General features: G+C 40.5%; 1 protein-coding gene across 12 annotated transcripts in view; it reads right to left on the bottom strand.

Moving 5' to 3' along the window:
• Nucleotides 1–25,573, bottom strand: part of KHDRBS2 (KH RNA binding domain containing, signal transduction associated 2) — a 330,858-nt gene that overhangs the window by 227,552 nt on the left and 77,733 nt on the right. For all 12 annotated transcript variants that reach the window (XM_083730715.1, XM_083730719.1, XM_083730720.1 and 9 more), the window contains exon 2: nt 21,254–21,381. In XM_083730715.1, coding sequence (XP_083586841.1) covers nt 21,254–21,381 — 128 coding nt within the window. The remainder of the gene's footprint in view (nt 1–21,253; nt 21,382–25,573) is intronic.

Below are 25,573 nucleotides of genomic sequence, written 5' to 3' on the forward strand. Positions count from 1 at the left end.
CACTACAAGGGAATTTACATATCCCTAGCTCATGCATCACCACAGCTTACCCAAGTTTAATGACTCTTCTGAACTGACAAGATGATGATGCTCCCACTCTGTGGGACTAATCAGAACCAGTAAAATGCTTCAGTGACCAAAATTGGAGTGAAACTTGCATAAGTGGTTATCTTGCCTTAAAGACAAATGGGATAGTAGGGGTTCATTTAGTTTCCTTCAATTACAATAGCCATTGAAATAGAAATCCCTCTTATAGGAAGGTGTAGAATTCAACTGTAATCGGAGGAAGGGGAAACTAATTTAAGTTTATGAGACAGTGAGGAGAGAGATAAATAGTATAAAAATAAAAGATGACACATATTGACAATCTATATGGCACAGAAATCCTCCTGCACTGATCATCCCGCCTTTGTTCACTTCCTATTAACAAACAATGTACAGGATCAGCCAACACGGGCTTGTAGCACATCCAGTGCTTGCTGATTATGTAGTGGTGGCAATGCAGCAAAGCCCTAATGTGTGAGAGTTTTGCCTTCACATAAGCGTGCCTTTCCAGTACATCCCTGTTTTTACAGAATCACAAATGTTTACATTAATGGTTTGTCTTTTACAATTAATTTAAGTTGGTAAAAATGAAAGGGGGAATACTTTATTGCAAGCATCACCACAGTTTATAAAGCAGTGCATGTATGGAGGTGGATGATGTGAAGGGGGGGGGGACCCTGTATCAGTGCTTCCCAAACTTGGGTCTCCAGTCAGTTTTGGACTACAACTCCCATCTTCCCTAGCTAGCCGGACCGGTGGTCCAGGTATGGTGAGAACTGTAGTCCAAAAACTGATGGGAAACACTGGCCTATATGAAGCGCTGGTCAAGCCAAGGTTCATATCCACAAACCAGACAGGAATCCATTCTTTTAAGCATGTAGTTAAACTCCTACATAGCACTGATTGCAAAATAAATGTGCACCAACACATATGCACAATATTGTTGTGGTTCATTGCTGACACTTGTGTCTTCACACTATAGGGAATGTTATTGACTATAGAGATGTGATAGGGAGAGTACACATGCAAAATCCAGAAAGAAATGAATGAAAATGTATGTATTTCTGCAATGTGAACACTTTTTTTGATGTTTTACAGTAGTAGGAGCAAGCAGCTATAAGCCACATTAATAGAAAAGGCAGAGACACCTAGGAAAGTATTCACATTCTTCAGATACATGGCTACAAACTTGTCTCACCAGCTAATAGGAGAATAGCATCCCTAACTTTCTGTAAATTTAAAAATTGCCAGCAAAGACCTATGTAATCGCTGGAATGAAGCAATTACTACTACTTCTTTTTACAGAACTGGGGAACATGTTATACAATGTATAACAGGACAGAAAGAAGAACAGATTAAAAGAAGAGATAGATTTTTTAGCACAAGAGGTGACTATTTCTTGCCGTTGAGTCTGACACACTGTACAATCTTTCTGAAAGTATGCATTTAACTGGATTTAAAAGTATTCTCTGTCTGCAGAGGTACAAATGAGTCAAAAAGGTAGCTCAAAACCTTTGCAAGCAAAGCAGAAAATGTGAAACAGAGATATAACAGCCCCGGGGGCTAGAAAATCAGGAATGTTTCTGGAAAATAGGGGGCTGCTGGTGGTAAGGTAAAGGTAAAGGTAAAGGATCCCTGGATGGTCAAGTCCAGTCGAATTCGACTATGGGAGTGTGATGCTCATCTCCGCTTTCATGCTGAGGGAGCTGGTGTTTGTCTGCAGACAAGCTTTCTGGGTCATGTGGCCAGCAAGGCTAAACAATTTCTGGTGCATGGAGGACCGTGATGGGTGCCAGAGCGCACGGAAATGCCATTTACCTTCCTGCCACAGTGGTACCTATTTATCTACTTGCACTGCTAGGTTGGCAGTCGTTGATGAGCTACGTGCAAAGCCGCTGTACATATTCCAATATGTATAGCAATCATCACATGAATGCAATTTCATGTTGATTTCACACAGGACCAGGATATCAAATCCAAACTCTTCTTCAAAAAGGATATAAGGCCATTCCTTACTCAAACCTACAGGATAAGAGAAAGATATTTCTGTCTACATTAACTACGCAGAATGATCTAGCGCAAAAGATTACCGTTTGTGTAATGGAACCCTTCCCCTCCTCTACTCTGCAGCTCATAACCACATTTTCCCTTTCGTGTGCCTACAAACTTATTTTAATCTCTACAAATTTCTCAGGCAATTTCCATTGCTCAAGGCATATACAGGAAGGAAACATTTCCCAAACACTCCTTTGGGTTAAATGTACAGTGGTAACTCGGGTTAAGAACTTAATTCGTTCTGGAGGTCCATTCTTAACCTGAAACTGTTCTTAACCTGAGGTACCACTTTAGCTAATGTGCCCTCCCGCTGCTGCCGCGCCACTGCAGCACGATTTCTGTTCCTGAAGCAAAGTTCTTAACCCAAGGTACTGTTTCTGGGTTAGCGGAGTCTGCAACCTGAAGCGTCTGTAACCCGAAGTACCACTGTAATATGTTTAAAGTTTTACCCATTTTTAATTAATATTTATTTGTAAATTCAACAAAGAAAAGGAAGGTGGAAGACCAATAATAATAATAATAATAATGAAGAAAATACAAGAAACTAAACAAAAAATAATATCTAAATAGTACTGACAGTAACAAAAAGCCATGCTTATTTCACATTGCAGATACAATAACCATAAGCACATGTGCATTAAGCTAAATATGTAAGTTAAACATATAAGCCCTCCAGATGTCCATCCAAGTAACTACACAGAACTGACGTCTAATCTTGCCTAACTTTTCAGTCAACTTGCAGTCAAGCATTCAGGGCCAAATATGTAAGCATGGAAGTGCTCGGGGGCTGATCATGCAAGAACCCAGGTATGAACAGGTGGCTACACCTGCGTCACCTTTAGAGACATTATTTGTATATCTCTGAAAAGAAAGCTTATTTAATGGTGAACATGAACAAATAATGTAATGTGCCATGATATGCTTTGATGGCGGATGCATTAGTGACAACTGCACTCTTCTAACTATGGGAGAATGAAGCGAGAGATCCCTAATGTTTCTCTTAGCACAGCATGGCTGAATTATAAATTCAGACACACTTCACATTCTAACAGATGGCCCCAGCTATCTTGAAGAGCGAGATTGTTTATTATTGGATAATAACAGTGTCCTTGTTTAATAATGGCCATTGAGAGATGTGCTGATGCACAGTTTCCATGGAGATGTGGAAGTGTCACTGCACAGTGTGCGCTAAGCTGTTCATATACCTCCTCCACTGTGGACAATCAGTAATGGACAAGCTCAAGCCTCACACTTCATCAAGGGGATGCTGCAGCGGGAATGGTGGCGAGTGTAAATTTTCCTCACTTCTGCCAGCTTGTTCTCATTGATTTCCCTTCTTGAATATGTATTGGTGGGCAACTTGGTGATTTAGCAGAAACACTGAATTTCAGTTATTTCCCAAAGGCAAAACCACAACAGGGTCGTAGCGAACAATTCAACCTTCGGTATGCTCAGAATGGATATGCATACATACAGAAGGAAGGGGAAGTACAAATTAAAATAAATCCATACGTCTATGGAGCTGCTCATATTCCTCATCTACTTATGTTTCAATAAAGAGGGTCCTTTTCTAAAATGCGTTTTACCTTCTCTGGTAAACAGTTGCATAGTGGGATATAGAAGTGGGACCTCCAACTAAAAGTTTGGGGTATAGAGTACCCCTGCTTAAAGTTCCAGCCAGCCAGCCTCTCCTCCAGGATACTCCATTCCATTCCTCTCCTACCTGTTTTTCCATCTCCTGCACCCAACATTCTGCAAATATTCTGTAGCTACTGAACATCCTATCTCTGAGCTATTTTCCAGGTATTTACTGATTCCGCCCCCTCCCAATATACACATATTTATACTTCTGCCAACCTTGGAATTCTGCCAAGCTTGTTTCTGTGCATGAGCTGTGCCTAATTTGGCTACAAATGATCCACACTAGCCTCTGAACCTCAGAAATATTTGGATGCACAACTACAGTCCCCTGATGAAATGCTTATGACCTCTGTTTCTTAGGCCTGCCTTAGGGTTCTATCCCTTTGTGTCAGTTTAAGAAGCAATAGCAAAAGGAGCCGTATATGCTCTGTTGTGCAGGATAGCGCAACAGCAGGCAATGATCAACCTGGCTTTTCAGACACAATAGTATTTTGTTGGTACTAATTAACATCTTTGGATGATGCCTATTACCTTGCTAAAAACTATAGAAGCTCAATATGTTCAAAAACAATGACTTTTGAACCACAGCACCCTCTGGCTTGTTGATGGCAAGGAAAAATTGGTGTAAAAAAATAATAATAAAAATCCCTAGACACCAAGATCTAAGTTTGAGACAAGTATACTTTGGTGAGAGAGCCCCAACAAAGATTTTAAATCACAAAATATGCAGCAAAGTAAAGTGTGGAAATATAGACTGCTAGACCTTAAAATATGCCCTTGTAAGTTCCAAAATTTCCCTCCTCCCTTAGCACAGAAAAGACCACATGTTTGGTAAGTTTAAAAATGTTTTACTTACGAACTCTCCAAAGGTCAGGTTCATGTGCTTTTTCATACAGCAGTCAGTAAAGCTTGGCTTAGTTACAGCGATGAAAGTTCCTAAATTATTGGTATAGGAACTCAAGAGAGGCTTGTTAGAGCCATGTAGTCTGAGTTTAGAGCAACCAGCTCAGACCTCTTTACACACTGAGGTTCTCAGGTAGACAGAGATACAATAAGCTTGATTACCTTCCTCCCAAGGTGAGGGGGTGTGACCTAGGACACCTTACTCTATGGCATTAACCCCTTCATGCATTAATTAGACTTAGCCATGGTCACGAAGAGTCGGATACGACTAAACGACTAAACAACAACAAATGCTAGTTATATGAGGCTGGTTATCCCACATGACCTACATAGCATACTTATGCAGATGAAACATGAATCAATTTCAATTCAGCAAGACACAAAGCTGTCTTCATTGGTCTTGCTTGCTAGGAACCCCATTGCATATTTGCCCTCTACATAACTGTGAGCGACTAAACATGCTGCCCTGCAGCAAGTGGTGAAAGCATAAAATCTCAAGTGATACTCATGAGCTGAGGGGTCAAGCTTTAATACCTATATTAAGAACTGGGTACTATTTATGATTTTCTGTAATATCCATCAGTTACATCCCTTCATTATATAATGTTTCATAATGTTATGAAATCAAAACCAAGTCAAAAACTCTTTAATTATAAACTTTCATGGAAGAAAATATATACAAATGGGAAAAGAGAGAGAATAATACTGAACACACTGCATTCCTAATTAGGAGAGGTGCTTCAAAGCTGCCTCTCTGAAAATAACTAAGCGGCATATCCACAAACTGGTTACATGAGAGTTCTTCAATTGAAATAGATTGAACTCAGTGAAGTGAATCAACCCACAGAACTATAAGACGAGACACGGGAAACATTCCACAACATGCTGTTGTTGATGCTACTTGTCTGTGATAATATCACATCTCAGGTGTCTCAAGTCAGTCCCCACTGTGTCCAATATTTCTATAATACCCTGTGGTTTTTAAAGATTCTTCATGTTTTTCTTCCCTTCCTGGGTGCCACCAAGTGTGATGATATCACCAAGTCAAATTTTCCTTCCAAATCTTTCATAGAGTCAAACTGTTTCCATTTCTGCATGCTGAAAAGCCACCCCAAGGTTTTTTTTAGCACACACATTGTTCATAATGTTTACCAGCTCTGACTGGTAAATCAGCTGCAATTGTTTCTGGTTGCAGCAGTTGTCCATGCATGGGTAAACTCAAGGCTTGATTACTGTGAACACAACAATGCTGCTGCCCTCACATCTGGCCTGGGACTTCAATTAGTGCAGCATGCAGTGGTCAGAGTGCACACAGGGTGCAGATTACTGGCAACATGCAACTCCACTACTGAGAGAGCTTTGCCGGTTGCCAATTTGCTACCAGGGCAGCTTCAAGCTACTTGTGTTAATTCACAATGCCCTAAACAGCTTGCGCCTAAAGTACCTTAAGGACTGTCTGATTCCTTATGCATCACTTCACCCACTAAGATCCTTTGATGGGGACTTCTGGTGGTTCCCCATTCCCTTAAGGTTCAGTTGGTCTACTAGGAACGGAGCCTTCAGTGTGGCAGACCAGCAGATGTTCAGCAGGAACAACCCTCACTTCTCCAGTCAGTCATGTAAATTGCTGCTCCCAGTCCCTTTCCCATTTCTTTCTACAGTAGATAAATGCTGGTAAAACACTAATACTCAGATTACACAATAAACATTTCAGAAGAAATTAGAATAAGCATATTTTAGTTAGATGAAGATACGAGGGGGAAAGAATGCATGCCAGATATTTCAGGCTATAGTCAGGAAGAACAGAGAGCAGAAATACTTGAAAATGTCTCTTTAGCATCTGACATACATCTGACATACATCTTTAGATACTGCCCTTTGTCTGCTGACACTGTAAGGAGCAAGAGCCTTTTATCCTGGCTTGCTGAAGATTCCGCAAGCAAGCAGGCAGAAGCAAAAAGCAGCAAATAGATGCTGTCTCTTAGTTTATGTTCTTTGGTGGAATTAAAAACCAAGGCCAATTTGTTGTTGAAAGTTATGTGAACTGCTGTAATTCATATAGTTTCAAAAAACACAAAGACCTTTTGTGCATCCCAAAAATCTGCTCCAGAGGCCCCCCCCCCCCAAAAAAAAACCATCTGAGGTTTTGAGGGCATGCAAGTGGCCGCATGGGGGAAGAGAGGATAGTAATGTCCAATTGTACTAGCAGAAGCTCATTCTGCTCACGTGTAGGCGGTGTTGGATACAATATCAAGAAGTCATGCATCATTACATAATATCAATCAATCTCTTTGCTCCGATTCCATGTTCAGTGGCAGCGGCTGCGTATCACCCTTGTTGCAGACAAACCACTCTGAGTGTATTTATGGAGGTCATTGCCAAAGACAGAGGTGGAATCAGCAATGGTGACCTTGGTGATTCCATCTCCAGCACCTGCAGTGCCTATTTATGTGTTACCATTCTTGACCACAGCTAGGGGGTCTTCATTTCAACCTTGGTCAGCCTTAACGTTACTAAAAGCAAAAGTAGTATTCAAAGAACTGGACAATTAATTCGTTCAGAAACCACACACATTCTGCTCCCTAAAGAGCAAATTTTGACTTAAAAACGGAACTAAACCAATAGTGAGTGCAAAACTCTATTATTCACTGAGGCTAAATTATTCACAGATACATGCTTTCTTTGTTTCTGAATTACAAATAGATAGCTCAATACTATTGCTGTACAGTTGGGAAAGGGTGCAGCAACTCAGCACCATGTAAAAACAGATCCTCCCTGTAACATTGGTTAAATGGGAGGATCCAATCCTGTGTGGTGCTGCTCCTTCATGAGGAGCTTTTGTGCACACAAGGGAAGCACTCACAAAGGAATTGCTTTCAGGGAATCTGCTCAGTGCAGGATCAGTTCCACTTAATTACTGTTAAGTGGGATGATCTGATTCTTTGCAGTGCTGCTTCAGGGGGTAGCCAGGAGGAGAGACCTGCTGGGAAAGAGGAAAGGCCTGGTGGGAAAGACATCCCCCCCGCACCTTCTCACCCAAAGGTGTTAGCTGCGCAGTAGGTCTATCCTTCCTGCCTGATGTCCAAGCTTCTGACAGCCCTGGAAGGCTCTGGGCCACTTAAAATTGCCTGTTGTGATGTGGGGCTGTCTCAATGCACTTTGAGCAAAGCCCAAATCCTTCCAAGCCCAGTTTTGCTTCCAATTTGGACCTTGGCTGAACTCGGTGCACAGCCCCACTCAACAAACCATATACATTCAAAGCAAGAATCTATCCTGGCCCTGATTTTGTACTTCTAAAACGCTTTAAGAAATTACTAATTTTCTATCAAGAAACCACTTCGAAAAGGATTCAAGAATGGGTCCCAACTTACACACAAGCCGTATATATTCACTCTTATATCTGAAGCATTTTATGGTCTTAGATTATCTTTTGGGATGCGTATGGGCTACCTGAATAGCAACAACCATCAACAGTAAAAAGGTGATCACTTTTTAGGACTGCCTTATTAGCTTATTTGTGTTGTATAATGAATATCCACCAGCTCAAAATGTTATTAACAGAAGACAGCGTGCTCACTCACAAACACAAGGCATGTGACTCTATCAAGTCATGATTAATAGCTCCTTTTTTATTCATGAAGTTAGATGTCAGGCTTGACTGAAAAATGTGCATAATCTGAAATGTATTTATTCCAGAGCGGTAAAATTGCACTTTGTTGCTACAGATGGGTACAATAACAAACACATTTTACTGTTTTACAGATTAAAATACAATGCATGTCAAATGATGACCTTATACCTCCTGTGTTGAAAATTTCATTTAAAAGTTGCCAAACAGACTCACTTTCAGGGTAATCTATTACAAAGGATTCGTGTACACAGAGCTATAGCTTCACCGGGCCACAGTGTCAAACATAAATAAACCCAAGCACTTTATCATGGTCACTTTGCTTTGAGATAGACAACAGCCCAGGCTTTGCGAAGAATCTGGTTTGTATGCTATTTCTGCAAATAAGCTTATAAAATTATAAATCATTTTAAAAATAAATCTTTTGAAATCATATCTGTTTTCAGTTTAATTTTACCGTGCAAGTAATGTAGCCTTAATGTGAAAGGCCTATTCAGAAATCCATGAAGTGAAATGAGAAATATCTGCTGAGAGACTTGTGAAGAACAGATGCAACACCATGGTGTGAATCCATTTATATACCAGCAAATTAAGAAAAGATGGTGAGTGAAGCAGTCTTCAAGAAGACAATATTATATGTAAAAAATGATGATGATAGGGTGTCTTCAATTCCCTCTCAGAGCAAACGCGTGGGGTTATTTTTCAAAGCCTACCTTCCTTTCTCAAAGCCTACCTTGTCTGTAAAGCTTTTACTTTAATCCATTAGTGAAAGCCTAGATTTGAATTTGCTCATAGTCAATCCTTCTTACCTTAGCCACTCCTTCACCTCTATTCTTTTTGATTCCTCTTTTGAAAAGCTGATTGTAATTTCCTCAGGGGCAGGGACCTCTTTATTGGTTACACCACTCTATAAAGCACCATGCATAGTGACAGGGCTATAACTCTTAACTACATAGATGTATAGTGAAGAAATATTAAATAAGTAACAGCATTTACTCAAGTTTCCCCAAATGCAGTTAAGAGAATAACAAGGCGATCCAATCCTTGGCTGGGCAATGATGGCATGACAAGCTGCTGCCACATCTTCAGCCCTATTGGTCAGGCCGGCCAGAACAGGTTAGGGGGGAACAGCCAAATTGTTGAGTCAGTCTAGAGTGATCAGGCTCAGACACATGCCCTTTCCTGATATGTCTGAAATGGGCCATTGTGTGGCTATAGTAGCTACAGAGGAGAAGAAAAATATGCACCAAAACTGGTGTGGAAAGGAGGCCAAGGTGCTTTATGAAGCACAGGGAAATAACAATGTTAAGAAATTATCAACTGAAGATGCCACAGATTTTCAGCTGAGTGTGAAAACACTACTCATTTCACTATGGCCTCCCAGGTACTCTCCACATGCTCATATATCTTAGAATCCATTAAGCTGCCTGATAAATTCCTCCACTTTAACTTCCAATCCAATGAGTCATTGTAAGGCTATCACACCTTTCTTAAAAAGTATCATTAGAACCCATGGGCCATGAAATCAAGGGGATTAAATGAGGGAAAATTTACAGTAATGTAGTAGTAAATCAGGCCTCTTACTTGCGCCTGACAACCAATGACCGTAGGAAAGATCTGAAGGTTCCTATATCAAACGTAAAGCCAACCTTCGCTAAAAATCAAGTCTCAAAGTGCACACATTTGGAAGGGGTGAAAGAACTGACATGATTACTCCCCACTTAAAGAGACAAGCAAGTGGAAGCCAGTGTGCCATACAGCATGGTGAACTGGGCTGTGGAAGCCTGAGTTCCAATAGCTTATTACCTAGGAATAAGCGTTGGGACAGCTGCTATGAGGCCAGCTTCTCTCATGATGGTGGTTGTGAGGATCAACCACATACTGTACATGCCATTCTAAGGTACAAACCGAATGATATGATGTGAATTTGTGAAACTAGGTCAACATACACACTTGTTAAGAATGAATAAACTGCAGTGCAAGGAAGCCCAATCAGGATCAAGACCCTGAAATATGGGAAGAGAAGATGGCACCACAGCCCCTAATGAAAGGACTTTCCTCCTGCCACCCCCCACCCCACCAACCAAGCCTGGGAACTTCTGTCCTGGGGAATATAACAACTTTTACCACCACTGGTATGTGGTCCCAAAAGGTCATCCAGAAAGGAATGTGATCTTTGGGCTAGAAAAGTTCCCCCACTCTTGTTTCCCCATCTGCTTCCTATGTGCCATGAGCTTAAAGAAAAAAAAAACCCTACATAAAATAAATTCATACATTTAACATATTGTCTACATAGGCTGACTTCATTAAATTTATTTATTGTCTCATTTGACCATAAGCTCCTGGAGGGAAGGCAAGATGGACATGTGATTAAAAATAATTTTTAAACTATTTGTAACTTAATCTGCAACTGGGCAATCCAATGTATAGTTAGCCCAGTTTGGCTTTGATTGTAATGGGTCAAACACTTAGGTTCAGTACCACAGCCTAAATTTCCCACTGACTTTAATGGAGACAGGTCACCCACACCAGCTTTCAACACTTGTATCCTTTGTGCTTAGGACCCAGCTATGCAAGCGCACACATAGTTAAGAATACTTACTTAGTTGCTGCTACTCCTATTACTACCTATCCAACTTGCTCTGTAAAGAGCTTTGTAGCCTGAAGTTTTTGGACCATTCCTCCATGGGAAATAAAATCTGATCTAAGAGAGCTCCTATTTATATCCTTGCTTCTGAAGAGAAGATACTGCGGACAATTTCAGGACCATTTGTGGAGGGGGCGGGATGGGAGTATCAATGTTATTGTGTGGTCGGAATGTTAGGTGAGATAATCATTCAGGAAAGCAGAAGAGTGAAGTCAGGGATATCTTGAAGAGAGAATAGGAGAACTGAATCAATCCCCAGTTCAGGCCAAATAAAATAAAGAAGAGTTTGTGTTGTCGAAGCGATAAGAGGAGATCAAACATTCTTAGGTACTGCACTACTGGCTGAAGCATTCCTGCAGCCGGAATACACACTGTGTATGAACTCTATCCACTGGGCTCAGTGGGGTTGAAGTGTGTGTTGATGCTGCCAGTTTTGCAAAACAGGAAGCAAATTCGCCTTTCTCATCTCAGTAAAGATTAAGCCAGCAATACAAGATGCTCTCCCCCTTCATTAGGGGAAATCCACTTTTAGTTATTGGGGGTGGGGAGCAGTAAGAAGAGTAGAATTACCTATGCTTTTTCTGCTTAATTTTAAAATTGATGTTGCCAGTTCATACTATAATTGAAGTACAGCCATGCGAATATTGAGCCAAATTTCTCCTTGTGGAGACATTTCATAGGAAACGCTCATTTCCATATCTGCAATGGTGATAGTTTTATGACAGTTTTATGACAGTTCAGGCCAAATCTAGGTTGTCTCTCATAAGTCAAAGCTACCATGGACTCAGCATTTACCTTAATTGTCATTTATGATTATTACTTAAAGTGCTTTGCAACATGTATCTCATTATTATTTGCAATGTGGTAGCACCCATTATAATTCCCAGGAAATTGTGGCTGAATAAAAGGGGTCACCTACTGACATGCAACAAGCTTATTTCGCTGTGGGAGCACATGAACGTATAAATTCCAAGGCTAATATGCTATCCATTGGGATATTCTGGTTTTAATCAATTATAAGGCATGAAATAATAAATACCTAACATGCACACGCACACGCACAAATACAGGACAAGAACTTGTAAAGCAAAAACATTTGGGGGGGGGGGTAGCAAGGCACCTATTTATTATTAAGTTTTTAGCCTATTTGTCCTTGAGTTATCTCAGCTTCTCCTCCTACAGTGTAGTGTGTGGCAGCTGTTGAGAAGGCAAATCCCATGGTAGGGATCATTTAGGGAAGAAACTGAAAATAAAACTGCCAGTATTATACTGCTGTTATACAAATCTCTGGTGTGACCACATTTGGAATACCATGTACAGTTCTAATCGCTTCACCTAAAAATAAAATAAAATACAGAGTTTAAGACTAGGGTTTTTTAAACGAAAAAATTAGGTTTAAAATTGGGGCTCATATTATACATGGGTAGTGCTGAGGGGTGTTTTCTTAATTTGGAATCCCCCAAAATAAGGGGTGTCTTATACATGGGGGCATCTTGTATAGGGAAAATACAGTATGTTTCTATAACTCTCTGGGCTTTGCAAAATGTGAGGCTATCCAACATGTCACCTGCAGATCACCAAAGACCTCTGGATTGTTTTTAATATTATAATTAAAACAGGGAAACCGATGGTTTAAAAAATAAAAATGTAATGCAAGGGTTTTTTTGTTTCAGTTTGAACCACGTTGTCCTGGTTTAACTAACTAACTAACTAACTAACTAACTAACTAACTAATAACATTTGGAACAAATAGATATACAAGGAAAATACAAATTATTTGGCCAACTCTTAATTATTTTAAGGTAAGACAGAGAATCCTCACTTCTGCCCCCTTCAAAAATATCAAACTAATATGAAGTTTTGAGCTTTAATGGAGTAAAGTATATTCTTTTACTTCCCTGCTACACATCCCAAGACCTATCTGGCAGGTTTAATTCACTCTGAAGATTTTCATGTGCCTTCAAATTTCATCCACTTCAGCCAAAAAGGGGGTGGGGAATTAAAGCCATTATTAGATTCCTCATTTATGTGAATAGGAAACATAAAGCTTCATTTAAGACAGGGCAACTTGGAACTGCAAAAAGAGATCAAAACAGAAAGATGACAGAACAACTGAGGAACTGTTTTATTTTTTAAAAACACACACAAATACAAGGCAAATATTTGGTCTCTCTCACACCTCTTATATATATATCTAGTAATTTCCAACTCTGGCTATGATTCTAACCATATCTACTTGGAAGTAATTCAGCGAGACTAACTCCCAGGGTGAGGACAGAGTAGACCCACTGAAAGTTATCGACTTAAATTACTTAAGTTCATTAATTTCAATGGGTCAACTCTGAATTCAGTATGACCAATGTTGGTTATCACCTATATAGACATATTTAAAATGGGATCTATTTTACATTCTAAATCCTTATACTGTATCTTCAGGCTCCCTCCTGTATCTAAATGATTCTATAGTATGCTTATGATATTTTTTTCCTGGTAATGTTCAATAACTCCAGCCAGATTTAAGAGCAACTCATCACACTTTATCTGGCTGAGGCTTTAGGGAAAAAATCATTTCAGAAAGGAGTTTGTTATTCTCTTATTATCCTCAGCCCAACTTGACAACTGCAAACAGCTATTGCGTTTGCAAAGATCTTTTGTTAGCTTTTCAATGATTGATCACTTTCTTCGGTGCTAAATTTTAAAAAAGTCACACTGATATGACTGGAAGTGTTTTCAGCTCCTCTCCCTTTCCACAAAATAGCTCCCAGCATATCCTAGTTAATACATCCCCTGTGATCCTATTTACGATAGTGAGCCTCTTATAGATGCTACATGTTATTAGCATTCATTTTCTTGTTTGACTAAATAGGCATTTTGAGGTTGCACTGCTCAGACTGTAGCAGCAATATAAATAAAAAAGGCAGTGCATTATTAAAGCACATATTCTTGTTACTCGGTTGCAAAGGGATGTGTGTGATGAAAGGTGATTTGTTTGGAGTGTCTTCCTTGCCAGCTGGAGTGTGAAAGTAACCAACCCTCTGTAAATATATGGTTTTCCAGAAGTTGGGCTCACAGCACTAATGGAGCAATACTGTTCCAAGTTACTGTTTGTGCTGAAAACAAAAGAGCTGACGATATCATTCTACTACTTCCCATTGTTTCTATGGCTTTGGAGCTCAGGGATGCTCCATATGTTACCTCTTTTCCATATGTCATTTCCAAGTGTCTATATAATGAACAATATGAGTTGGGGCTTAATCATGTGAGCAACATGGGGACTTCTGTTCTCAGAGGGTTTTTCCAGCTTAAAAGGAAGTAGGGGAATGCAACATTAGCCCCCACAGTTGACAAGCAGCATGAAGCCCAGGACTGGTCAGGGCTGGTATAAATACTAAAACTGCCTGTTCAACACAGCAGGTTTTCTTTTCTGCCTGCTTAAGTTGTTGTTGTTTTGTTTTGTTTTCGTTTTGGTCCTTTCTGATAATATGCACAGTATCTGCGGGTTTTGGAAGCAACCCCAAACCGTTGTGAAATGGAAGCAATGGCTGGGTGGGATAGGGTGGCAGGAACAGCCAACAGATGGAAAGAGCCACAGATCTAATGTGAAGGTTCAATACCAATAGCTTCTCTTTCAGAAAGACAAGTGTCCATGAAATGCTCCATTCTGCCCCCTGTAGTTTTCAGTTTTACTTTCCCGACTCTCAGTCAATGCTCAGTGCTTGCTGAGCAAACCCAGTCTTCACTGGCCTGGATTTTGGGAGGAGCTGTCCCCGTAGGCTTAATTTTTTTTTTGTACTTCTGTAGACACGGGTGGCGCTGTGGATTAAACCACAGAGCCCAGGGCTTGCCAATCAGAAGGTCGGCAGTTCAAATCCCCACAACGGGGTGAGCTCCCGTTGTTTGGTCCCTGCTCCTGCTAACCTAGCACTTCAAAAGCATGAAGTGCAAGTAGATAAATAGGTACCGCTCCGGCGGGAAGGTAAACGGCATTTCCGTGTGCTGTTCTGGTTCACCAGAAGAGGCTTAGTCATGCTGGCCACATGACCCGGAAGCTGTATGCCGGCTCCCTCGGCCAGTAAAGCAAGATGAGCGCTGCAACCCCAGAGCAGTCCGCAACTGGACCTAGTGGTCAGGGGTCCCTTTACCTTTACCTTTAGACATAGGAAGCTGCCTTATACTGAGTAAGACCATTGGCCCAGCTAGCTGATATGTCTACTACACTGACTGGCTGCCCAGGGTTTCTTTCCTAGTCCAACCTAGAGATCTGGAGATTGAACCTGAGATTTTCTGCATGCAAAGCAGATGCTCTCTCACTGAGCTGCAACCCTTTCCCTGAGACCTCTTGAAGCGCTTATAGACTTTGGGGTTTCCAAGCTGATACCTCCCTTTTGCCTTTCAGTGGCTCTGCTTTGGCTCCATTTCTGCAGGCACACTTTGTCCAAGTTTGCTATTAGAGTGATGAGCTCAGGGAAGCTGCTGGTGACAATGACATGTCCTGCTGACCCTGACAAGGGGAACCCAAAAAGCAATGTGGAAAAGGAAATCCCGTGCAAATTGTTCAGTTATGTTTGATTTATACAAATCACATTACGCACATACGCATCTGTTACTTGGGGAAAGAAATATATAAATTGCCAAAGTATTTTCAAACATTCTTTCCCACATCATGTTCACTGTTGACCCCACAGTTTAAGTTATCCACTGATGGGAAATCAAGAGCAAAAAATAAATGAGAAGGAAAAGCACTGTTTTCTGCTTTCCATGCTATCATCAGTCATCTCATCCCTCTAATCATATTACGAAAAGCATTTACATGATCTGCTCTGAAAGTCATATTGCCTCTTTGTGCTAGCATGCTTTTTTGCATTTCCAAAATACGTGACAAATGTAATTATGCCTGAAATAAGTAAAGCTTCTCCTTTGGCAGAAGCAGAAAGAATACTAAAAAAAAAATCTGTGCTATGCTACATCTAACCTAATTATAGTGACACCATTCATGGCTTTAGTGTTCTGTTGATGTCAGCATTTACATTGTGAGTGAGCCCTTAATTTCAGGACATTATTGCTTTGTTCTTCATAACTTGGCTCCTTTAATGGAAATTTGCAGCAGAGCAGTAGGAGGCTTCTCTAACTGTTTTCTTTTAAAGTTTCTTGATTTCTAATGTGACCTTAGGCCACTTCGAACCACATTAGGTGTGCTTACTGAATGTAAAAACTACACAGCAGGGTCGTGGTGGTGGGCCTCACCCTGACCTACATCACTCAGCAGCCTGCTTGAACAGGTCCTATGCATGTACAAATAGCAAGAACAGGGCCTTGTTCATTCAGTCAAAAAAAGAAGGGCTTTTCTCATAGCTTCTGATCATAGGAATAGTACAGTGTATCTCAGGAGGGCTGGGGAGCCTTTGGTCTGGGGGCCAAATGTGGCCTTCCAGAGCTCTCTCTGGCCCCATTAGTGCTCCCTCAAAGCCATATCCCTTAGTGGACCTGCTTCTAATTTTCCTTAGGTGTCTTTTCCTGGATGGAAATGTGTCCCCGAACTCTGATAATACCTCCTGTTTGCCTGGATGGAAGATAGAGAGTGGTAGCCTACTATACAAAGGCAAAATTCACATTTGTTACTTGGCCCACTTTTGCCTCTGGTTTCACTCACCACTGCCATGAGGTCCCAGAAGGGAATATAGTCCTCAGCCTGAAAAAGTTCCCCTCAACCCCTTAGACTTAGGGTCTATGGTAGACAAGTCACACTGAATGTCAGTTGCTCAAAAGGGGGCCTTCTACTACTTTCCTGCACCTGCTTCCATGAAGAATCAGCCACACTCACTTGTGTTGTCTAAGGAGGGTTACTATATATTGCATTCATTAGGTCAGGGTTTCCCAAACTTGGGTGTCCAGCTGTTATTGGACCACATCTCCCATAATCCCTAGCTAGCAGGACCAGTGATCAGAGATCATGGGAATTTTACTACAAAAACAGCTGGAGACACACGTCTGGGAAACCCTGGTCTAGCTTGTGTCTTAATTTTCCCCTTCCAAACAAATTCAAGGTTGGAATTCATGTTCCAATCATATTCGTATACACATTTTATAGTTCCTATTCCTCAGAAAATGTCACTTCATTTTAAATATTTTCCTCTTCTTCCCTGAAGTAGAGTTGGAAGAGTAGATTTAATACTGATTTGAGTGTGAATATTTTAACTGAAGTCATTATATTTAGTGCTGATTGATACTGAGGATATTTTACTCCTTCAAGAGCACCACAAGAGATTGCTTCATCCCATCCATTGTGCACAGCACAACACAGAGACCCTTGAATGCAACTGCATACATGAAATATATGACTAATGATTGTTTTAGTGCCATACTGAGGATATTTTACCATATCTGAGCATAGATTGAGAGTTCAACCAGTGGACTGACATTAGGTTTATCTGGGTCCAGCTTCCATATGAATTCCAAGGGTTCTTAAAACACTGCCTAAAATGCCCAGGCTTAGCCCTTCTCTGGATCAGAAAAATATTCAGGTCAGAGAAGGGCCCATTGCAGTTTCTCTTGGAGTGACAAAGAAGAAGATGGGGAAGGGGCTTTGAGTCCCCTTCATTTCATTAACTCCCAGGAATAACTAAAAAACCCCAAGGTTATTCCCTCCCATTTTTGGTCTGGGGTGGGGAACCTGGAAGAGTTCTTTTGACAAAATGTTTTTTTGTTTTGTTTTTTGTCATCCTCAACTTCCCACCTGTAACAAAGGAGCAGTGAAAATGCATTTTTCCTTGAAGAATTGGGGATGGTAGGTTGGAATAACCCAGTGTTTATAATTACAGAGCTTGTGACAAACTGCCCATGTTGCCTTCAAGCCATAATATATAATGAAATTATATCTTTATTTGTCTGAGCTTTGGTGAGCAAGCGGGAAACAATGCGGCAAAAGGATGTGGCAAATTCTTGGTACTACAAAATGTAATAGAAAGGGAAGCCAAATATACACTGGAAAGCAAGTGTCAGGCCCAACTTTGAAAACAAATGTTCCCTTGCTGCCAACTATGCAGAGCCATCCTTAGACCAAAATACAGGTGGATTTTTAGTAATAGCCATGACACAGCAAAGAGGAACGGAGGGGTAACATGGCCCTAACCAATTAAAAATAGCAACCAAGTTTAATAATGCCTAACAAAGCAACAGTACAGTGAAATTAATCTGGAGACAAGAATGATCTGCCATGGTAAATGACCACCATTGACTGATCAAGCTGATCAAGGAGACAAGCTGTCAATGTCCTTCATATACAGTCTTTTGAGAAACACTTCAAAAGGTGGATTGCTAACACCAGTACTTTCCTCTCTTTTAAAAATTTTAATAGAATTATTCTTAATTCGTTTCTGATTGCCTGGAATCTTGCCAAGACTGACTGACAGATGAAAACAAACTGTAGCATCTGCACAATTCAGCAAGGGCCTTATTTAATGGTTGACAACAGAAAGCTTGCAATGCAAGCCTGGCTAGCTGCACTAAATTCTGACAGCAGGACTTCTCTTTCCTTGGCACATCCAATCTCCCAAAGCCAAACCTATGATGTTACCACTGCCTATTTTTCTCTTCACAAAGACTCACTTAAAAATGCTCCTAAGCTCACAAAGCATTCCAAATGCACTTCCAGGGGGTGATAAATGTGCCTCAAAAGCTCCGCTCATATATTATGAAAGAGAATGAAAGTTTATTGTCTCCCCTCATTTCTGTCTCCTCCCCACTCCCTTCCTCACTTCTCTTTCCCCCTCAGCCACATATTACCCATAACAATCATGTCTCAAACTGAATGCAACTGATTTGCATGAAGGACTCTATGATTTGAAAACAGGGATGCTGAAGGTACTTTTTGTTATTCCTGAAAAAATACTTTAATAAAACACATTTAAGCAAGTGCTGTGAAATCCTGACTGTCAGGATTAGAGACAGGAGACATTTAAAAGAGAAGAAATGATGGGGAGGGGGGTTTCAGCACCATCACTAGCTGAGCTGCTCTGGAATGACAGAACACGGACAGTAAAATCCAGAGTTTTAAATCAGATATATGATGTGATTATTCTTTACATGGATTTGCAAGCTTAGAAATGAGAAAGAGGATGCTCCTTCCACCCAAAACCACATTCTGATTATTATTTCGCCTTCAGTATTGTAATGGAAGAGACACAGGAGATAAAATGTAATACAGTGGTACCTCGGGTTAAGTACTTAATTTGTTCCGGAGGTCCGTTCTTAACCTGAAACTGTTCTTAACCTGAATCACCACTTTAGTTAATGGGGTCTCCTGCTGCGTATGTAACCTGAAGTGTATGTAACCCAAGGCACCATTGTAAACACATATCAGTTGAATGTAAGCGGTCTCAGGATTCTGAACACATCACCTCTTCACTCTCAATTTAGGCCACAATCCTAATTCCTAAGACTCATTCAATTTAATAGGTCTCACTACTTAGTAGAAATGGTTAGGATTTAACTGTCATAATCTTCCAGGCCACTTGAACTGAACACCACTTCTTTGATAACTGAGTACACGTAAATCCTTGCATTTAATTATGTGCATGTGCTTTGCTAGTTATAAGGGCAATAGGATAGGAAATCTTTCTATAGCACAAAAGGAGAAAGTTGTTGTAGATAGGTTGCTCCTTCATCATCTGAGGCCCTTCTTCATATGTCTCCTCCATGAGAGGTCCGTAGGGTGCCAACATGAGAAAAGGCATTTTCTGCGGTGGCTCCCTGCTTGTGGAATGTTCTCCCCCGGGAGGCTCACCTGGTATCTTTGTTATGTATCTTTAGTCGCCAGGCAAAAACATCCCTCTTCCCCCAGGCCTTTGGTTAATTACCGGTAAACAATCTATGACCTTTTAAACTGTGGGAGGGGTATTGTTTTTGTTTGCTGCTGTTACGTGTTGTGTTTTTCTATTGTAAACCTCCCTGTGCTCTTTGGTTGAAGGGCAGTAGAGAAATTTAATAAACATAATCATAATCTATTATTAAGAATATTTGTATATTGTCCCATGACTGGTATTATATGAAAAATATGGGATGTGCTGCCAGTAGCACCTTTGATTCCCAAAACAGGCACAGGGCAGAGAAGCAGTGATGCTATAGAACATTACCAATTTAGGAACAGTGCAACATCTTAACAAGGCAATAACAAGCCGTCCTCTAGCAATGCCTATTTCTTGTGCCTTTTACCATTTTGATGATTATTTTACATCAATTTTATATTCACAATTCAGGAGGTAAATGCCATCTTGGAATCAATGCACCTCTCCTTCTCTCTCTTTTTTTATACACACCTCTCATTTGGGTCGATATGCTTTTTTACCCACTGTAATTTATTGCTATTGCTGATGAAAGAATAAAGTGAAAAGTGGAGAGTGTAATCAAAGCTAATAGTGAGGCCAAATACCATGTGACAATAAATCAGCAGGAAAAATTGCACTAGAGATAAATGGGGGTGTTTACCATTTCAGTTTGAATACTGCCAGGACAACAACTATTTGTGTAAAATACAAGGCCGCACAGGGGAAAGCAGCATTCCTTTACTTCATCATATATATATATAAACACACACACACACACACACACACACACACACATATTACTACCTCCTGCCTGGATCTTTGTTATGCAGATCTGTGTTGAGGAATTTTGATTTGCAGAAGTGGCACCTTCCAAATTTGCTCAAAATAATACTGGCTTCCTTTGAGATGTAAATTTTTCTTTACTTCAAGGCAAGTAAGTGGGAAGAAACCAAATTATCATATGAGAGGATTTTTCAGAGGAGTGTCTAGTAAGTTTCTTATTTCCCTTTCAACCAGTGCTTTTCAAACAGAGAACCAGGACCCACCAGTAAAACCTGGGCCACTTTCATGTGGGCCTCAGTACCACAGCCTGTCCAGTAGCCCAGTACTTCCTCACTTGCCATCCCCTCCTCCTAGCCTAGCCACGCCATAGCCTTTTGGCTAGACCAATCCCAGCACCATTAACTCCTTACATGATGAGTAAAGGTAGCCAAGATGTGGGGGGTAGGAGGACAGTAAAGGTGTACAATCCACCCTGAGTTGTAGTCGAAGTCAAAACTCCTATTGAATTTAATGGAGTTGGTCTGAACTCTATGTGTATTCCCTCAAAATCCAATCTGAAATATTGATCCAACACTTATTAGAAACAATAAAGAGGCATGAATACATTTTAATTCTCTTTTTATACTGCCCTGACTTAGCACTTTGAGCACAGCATTTAATTATAACCATAACCACAATCATCTATCAAAATAGCACAGTCTGTCTTATATTATATAGGTATTACAATACCTTTGGATACTGTTTGACAGGAATCAATACTCTTTCTGACAGCTTTATATTTTTGTTGCTGATGACATCGAGGTATTTTTTCTCTTCATCCTCCTTTTTCTCATCAGAACTCTGGAACTTTTCAATTTCTAGGAAGGGTGAACAAAAAAAAAAAGAATCTATAATTAGATGGCTGTTATGCTTTGATGCAGGATTATTTTCTTATTTGGAAGTTATATGAGTAACCACATAGACTCAGGCAAAAGAATGAGTAGTGCTAAGGAGAAAATTCTGTCCATGCAAGAGTGAATATTCTCCCCCATCTTCGCTACCATGCAACCCATAAATCTGTTCTGAGGGCCTCCACCAACCCTCTGGAGAACATTTGGAGATGGCATGTGGCACACATGGAGGATAGGAGGGGTAAATCCTATTGTGCTAGTGGCAAATATCCTTGTACTAGCACAACTATTTGGTTGAATACCACCCAACATACTATACAGCTTAAGCTGCAGCTGACATTTCAACGGAACCTATGATGCAATCATAGCAGTCAGCTTTATGATAGCAGTCAGCAGGACACTCAGCATTAGCTGGGTTCTGCTATGCAAGTTGAGAGCTAGAGTGAAGCATACAGAAACTATTGCAATTAGGCAAGAGAAGAAGGCCAGGCTCAAGACATTTATATCAGGCCTGGCCAATCCGGAAGTTTCATACCGCCGGCAAATCATGGGAGCCCAATGTTGCACCACCCTGTTCTTGTATGCTCCTGAAGGGTGACCACAAACAGACCCAGGTACTTCACTAAAATAATTCCCAAACCACAATGTTCCCATTTTAAGCTCTCAAGTCTCTAATGAGCTGCCTCTTCCCTATCCCTCAAGTTTGTTGCAGAATTTCAACAAGGAATTGGTTAAGAGAAAGCTCCAGTTAACAAAAATGTTGCAAGCAAAGGATCTTGAACAGTCCCAATTTCCTTCAAATCTTGAAACATTCAGAAAGCATGGATAACTAATGGTGCAAGCCTAACCATGTCTACTCAGAAGTAAGTCCTATTGAGTTTCCATGGTAACTGAGTGGGATTAGGATTGCAGGCTAAATTCTGAATGACAGATGTTAGCATGGTCCCACCCAGCTTGTATCAAAAGTTACAAGGATCAATTCCTCAACTATCTCTACCCTTCATTAAAATGTTATTCCTTCAGTACATGTTTTCCTGCGCTGAAGAGCCATTGGCTTGCCTCAGCTCTTGTGCTAGGAGCTGTGCTTTGAGCTCCTGTCTGCCAATCATTCCTAAATATTTTATTGTATCTTTCTCTTCTTTTTGTACAACACTCAGAGAAGTGATTTTATGAGGGGGTATCATAAGTTAAATAAATAAGTAAAGTGTCTGTTGAGTACTGCCTGGCAGATGTTTCTTTCGCAAGAAAAGAAGGGAGTGTGTTTCACCCGTGATGATAGCTGCTCACTGCTGTTAATATCCTATGCCTTTTTAGGGGGCATCATGAGGAACAATCAGGTCAATGGCATTTTCAATCCCATCATACATGATGTGGAGACTGGGCTCCTCTAAACCAGGTGGAAGCCATTGTGTCTTGGTGCAGGTCAATCCAGCACTGATTTGCACTTTTGGACTGACATCTTTGCAAACCTGCATTCCTCTCATCTAGTGTTTCTGACACTGGATCAATATTGTAAAATAGGGGTACATTCTTGGGAAAACAAGAATTGTTTATTTATGAGCGGAAGAAATATGCAGTTGAAGTTTTTATTCTGCATGTGAGGCCCATTAATAAGAGGAGGTAAGCTCTGGAAAACCATGGGGATTTCCTCATCTGAAGGAAAGCCATGCTGCCAATTAACAACGGCATTCTCCTTTATTATAGTGTTGGCTGTTTCAGGCCTCAGCACTAACACTGAAAATGGCTAGTCCTTTGATCAGGTTGAAGCTTCCCAGTGCTTTCCCCCCTTAAAATAAAATGTTTAGGGGTACTCTCATTTTCCTACTCATATTGAAATACTGCCCCTCAATGAGGCCAAACCTAGATTCACAAAATGTTTAGGGGTCTGCGTCCCCGCCAGAAAAAAAGCACTGAAGCTTCCTACAAAAATACCACAATTATACAAAAACAAGATGTTCTATTACCCTATTTTTTGCTATTTCATATGAAATAGTGAACTAGAAATCCGGAATATAATTAAGGAACTGTTGAGGCAAACAAATAATTTCTCTCAGTTAAGGGCTTGTGACTCCCTTGAGCATGTTTGTTTGGCCTTACAGCAGCCTTATAAGTTGCCTGTCTTAAGAGTAGGATGTGCTTCCTCTACCAAGTGAGGGTGTTGTGGCTTTTTCCTTTTCTCCTCTTCAACCAACATGTTGTTGCTGAACTTGCTGCTTGAGCCCCTAGTAATGACATTTCTCGGCAAACAGAAACCTGCTAATGAGCCTGGCCCTGCTGAGCCAGGAATGTGTGCACAGCAGGAACTTTCTGGAAAAGTTGAAGAGCTGCTTTAAAGAAGATAAAATGTGGATAACCTAAAATAGTGCTTTCTCTCTCTCTCTCTCTCTCTCTCTCTCTCTCTCTCTCTGTGTGTGTGTGCACGTGACTGAGACATTCATTTTCCCTGATCGTCAGAAATCACAGGGTGCATTTGCATTTTGCTCTGAGGAAAGCGTATTGGTGACTTTGTCCTGTTCATGTAATATCATCTGTTTTACTTACAAATATAAAGATTGTGCTGCAGGGAGCAGCACGCAAACAAAGAAATATATATATATCTGGCCTGAGGTTGGTTGGTTGGTTGGTTGGTTGGTTGGTTGGTTATTTATTTATTTATTTATTTATTTATTTATTTATTTATTTATTGCCTGTCAGAAACATACAACCACCATTTTCTCTTTGTAGCAACTTTAGTTCAGCCTTCCAGCACCTTCTTTACAAGGTGCTCTATCGCCCCCTTTGGTAGCCCAGAATAATGCATTTCTTGCTTGTTCCGTAGTGACTCCAGAAACACCAATTCATGAAAGCAAAGGAGTGGCAAAGACCATCGTATACACACATGCAGTGCTTTTTTTTCTTAAAAAAAAAAATGTTTAGGGGCACTGTCATTTTGACTCAAGAAAATCACCATTTTATAATTTAAATTGGGAAAAATGAATACAATAAATAGACAAAAGTACAAAGATTCACAAAATGTTTAGGGGTATGCATACCCCTGAGTGTCGTCCCTCCTGAAAAAAGCACTGCATACATGCACACATACTTTTATTTGTATGCTGCCTTCCCACAGTTCAAACCATGGTCAAGGCTCCTTACAACATGAAAAATACATAACAAAAACATAAAAAGTAGGCATATATAATAAATCAAACATTAATAAAATACAAAACTGATCTGGACAATTTCCACATGAATAACTGCAAACTCTAGAATAAAGATACAAAAAACCAACAGCAAACAACACACACTTACACACTTAACAAAAAACCCAAACAATACCTCAGCCCAAAGTGTCTGGGCTGAACATCAGAACACACATTCTGAGAAGGGTACTGCTTTGTGTAACAGACAGGCACATCTGCAGCAATCCTATGCATACTTCCTTCGTGGGTCAAACGCAATGGGTCTTACTTCAGAGTAACAGCTATACAGCTCACTTTGATAGGCTTACAAAATCACTTCAGAACAATTACGGATTTGTTTGGGTGTAATTGCTATGCATGGATGAAATAGGCCTCACCGCTTCATCCTAAAACCCAGTGTCCTGCAGCTAGAGCATCTATTGGAGTGCTATTTTTCTAGAAAAAGAGGTGCCAGAACTCACTGTGAGCACTTCCCTTGTTCTCTTATAATGGCAATGGTGCCCACCTGAGAGGTGCCAGAACTGAGTTTCAGCTGGGGGGAAAACAAAACCCTGCTCGGGCAGAATGATGTAGGTACATAGAAACCTGCCTTACACCAAGTCAGGCCATTGGATTGCAGTCAGGCCAGTTAGATTGCAAAGTCTAAGGTTTATTATATCTGAAGGCCTGGACTGCTTCTGTAGGAGAAAGTGGTGGCGGAATAATACAGGAATTTATCACAGACCCTCTCTTTGGTTCTACAGAAAGTATTTTTTAAAAATGTTCCCTCCTATAACAACCTTCACTGAATTAACAAACAAACAAACAAGCAAACAAACAAACAAACAAACAAAGCTACTGTGCTAGCTTTTGGTTAATATTGAACTTTCTACATAGGAGCATATGCAAAAGGCGACAAACATAAACACATGCCATTTGCAGCCTGCAGTGCCACAGTTCACTCTATCAGCTTAGGCCTCTATTTTCTCATTTCCACC

This window comes from Podarcis gaigeae (genome assembly GCF_964106915.1).
Source record: "Podarcis gaigeae genome assembly, chromosome: 3".
NCBI classification, from domain to species: Eukaryota; Metazoa; Chordata; class Lepidosauria; order Squamata; family Lacertidae; genus Podarcis; species Podarcis gaigeae.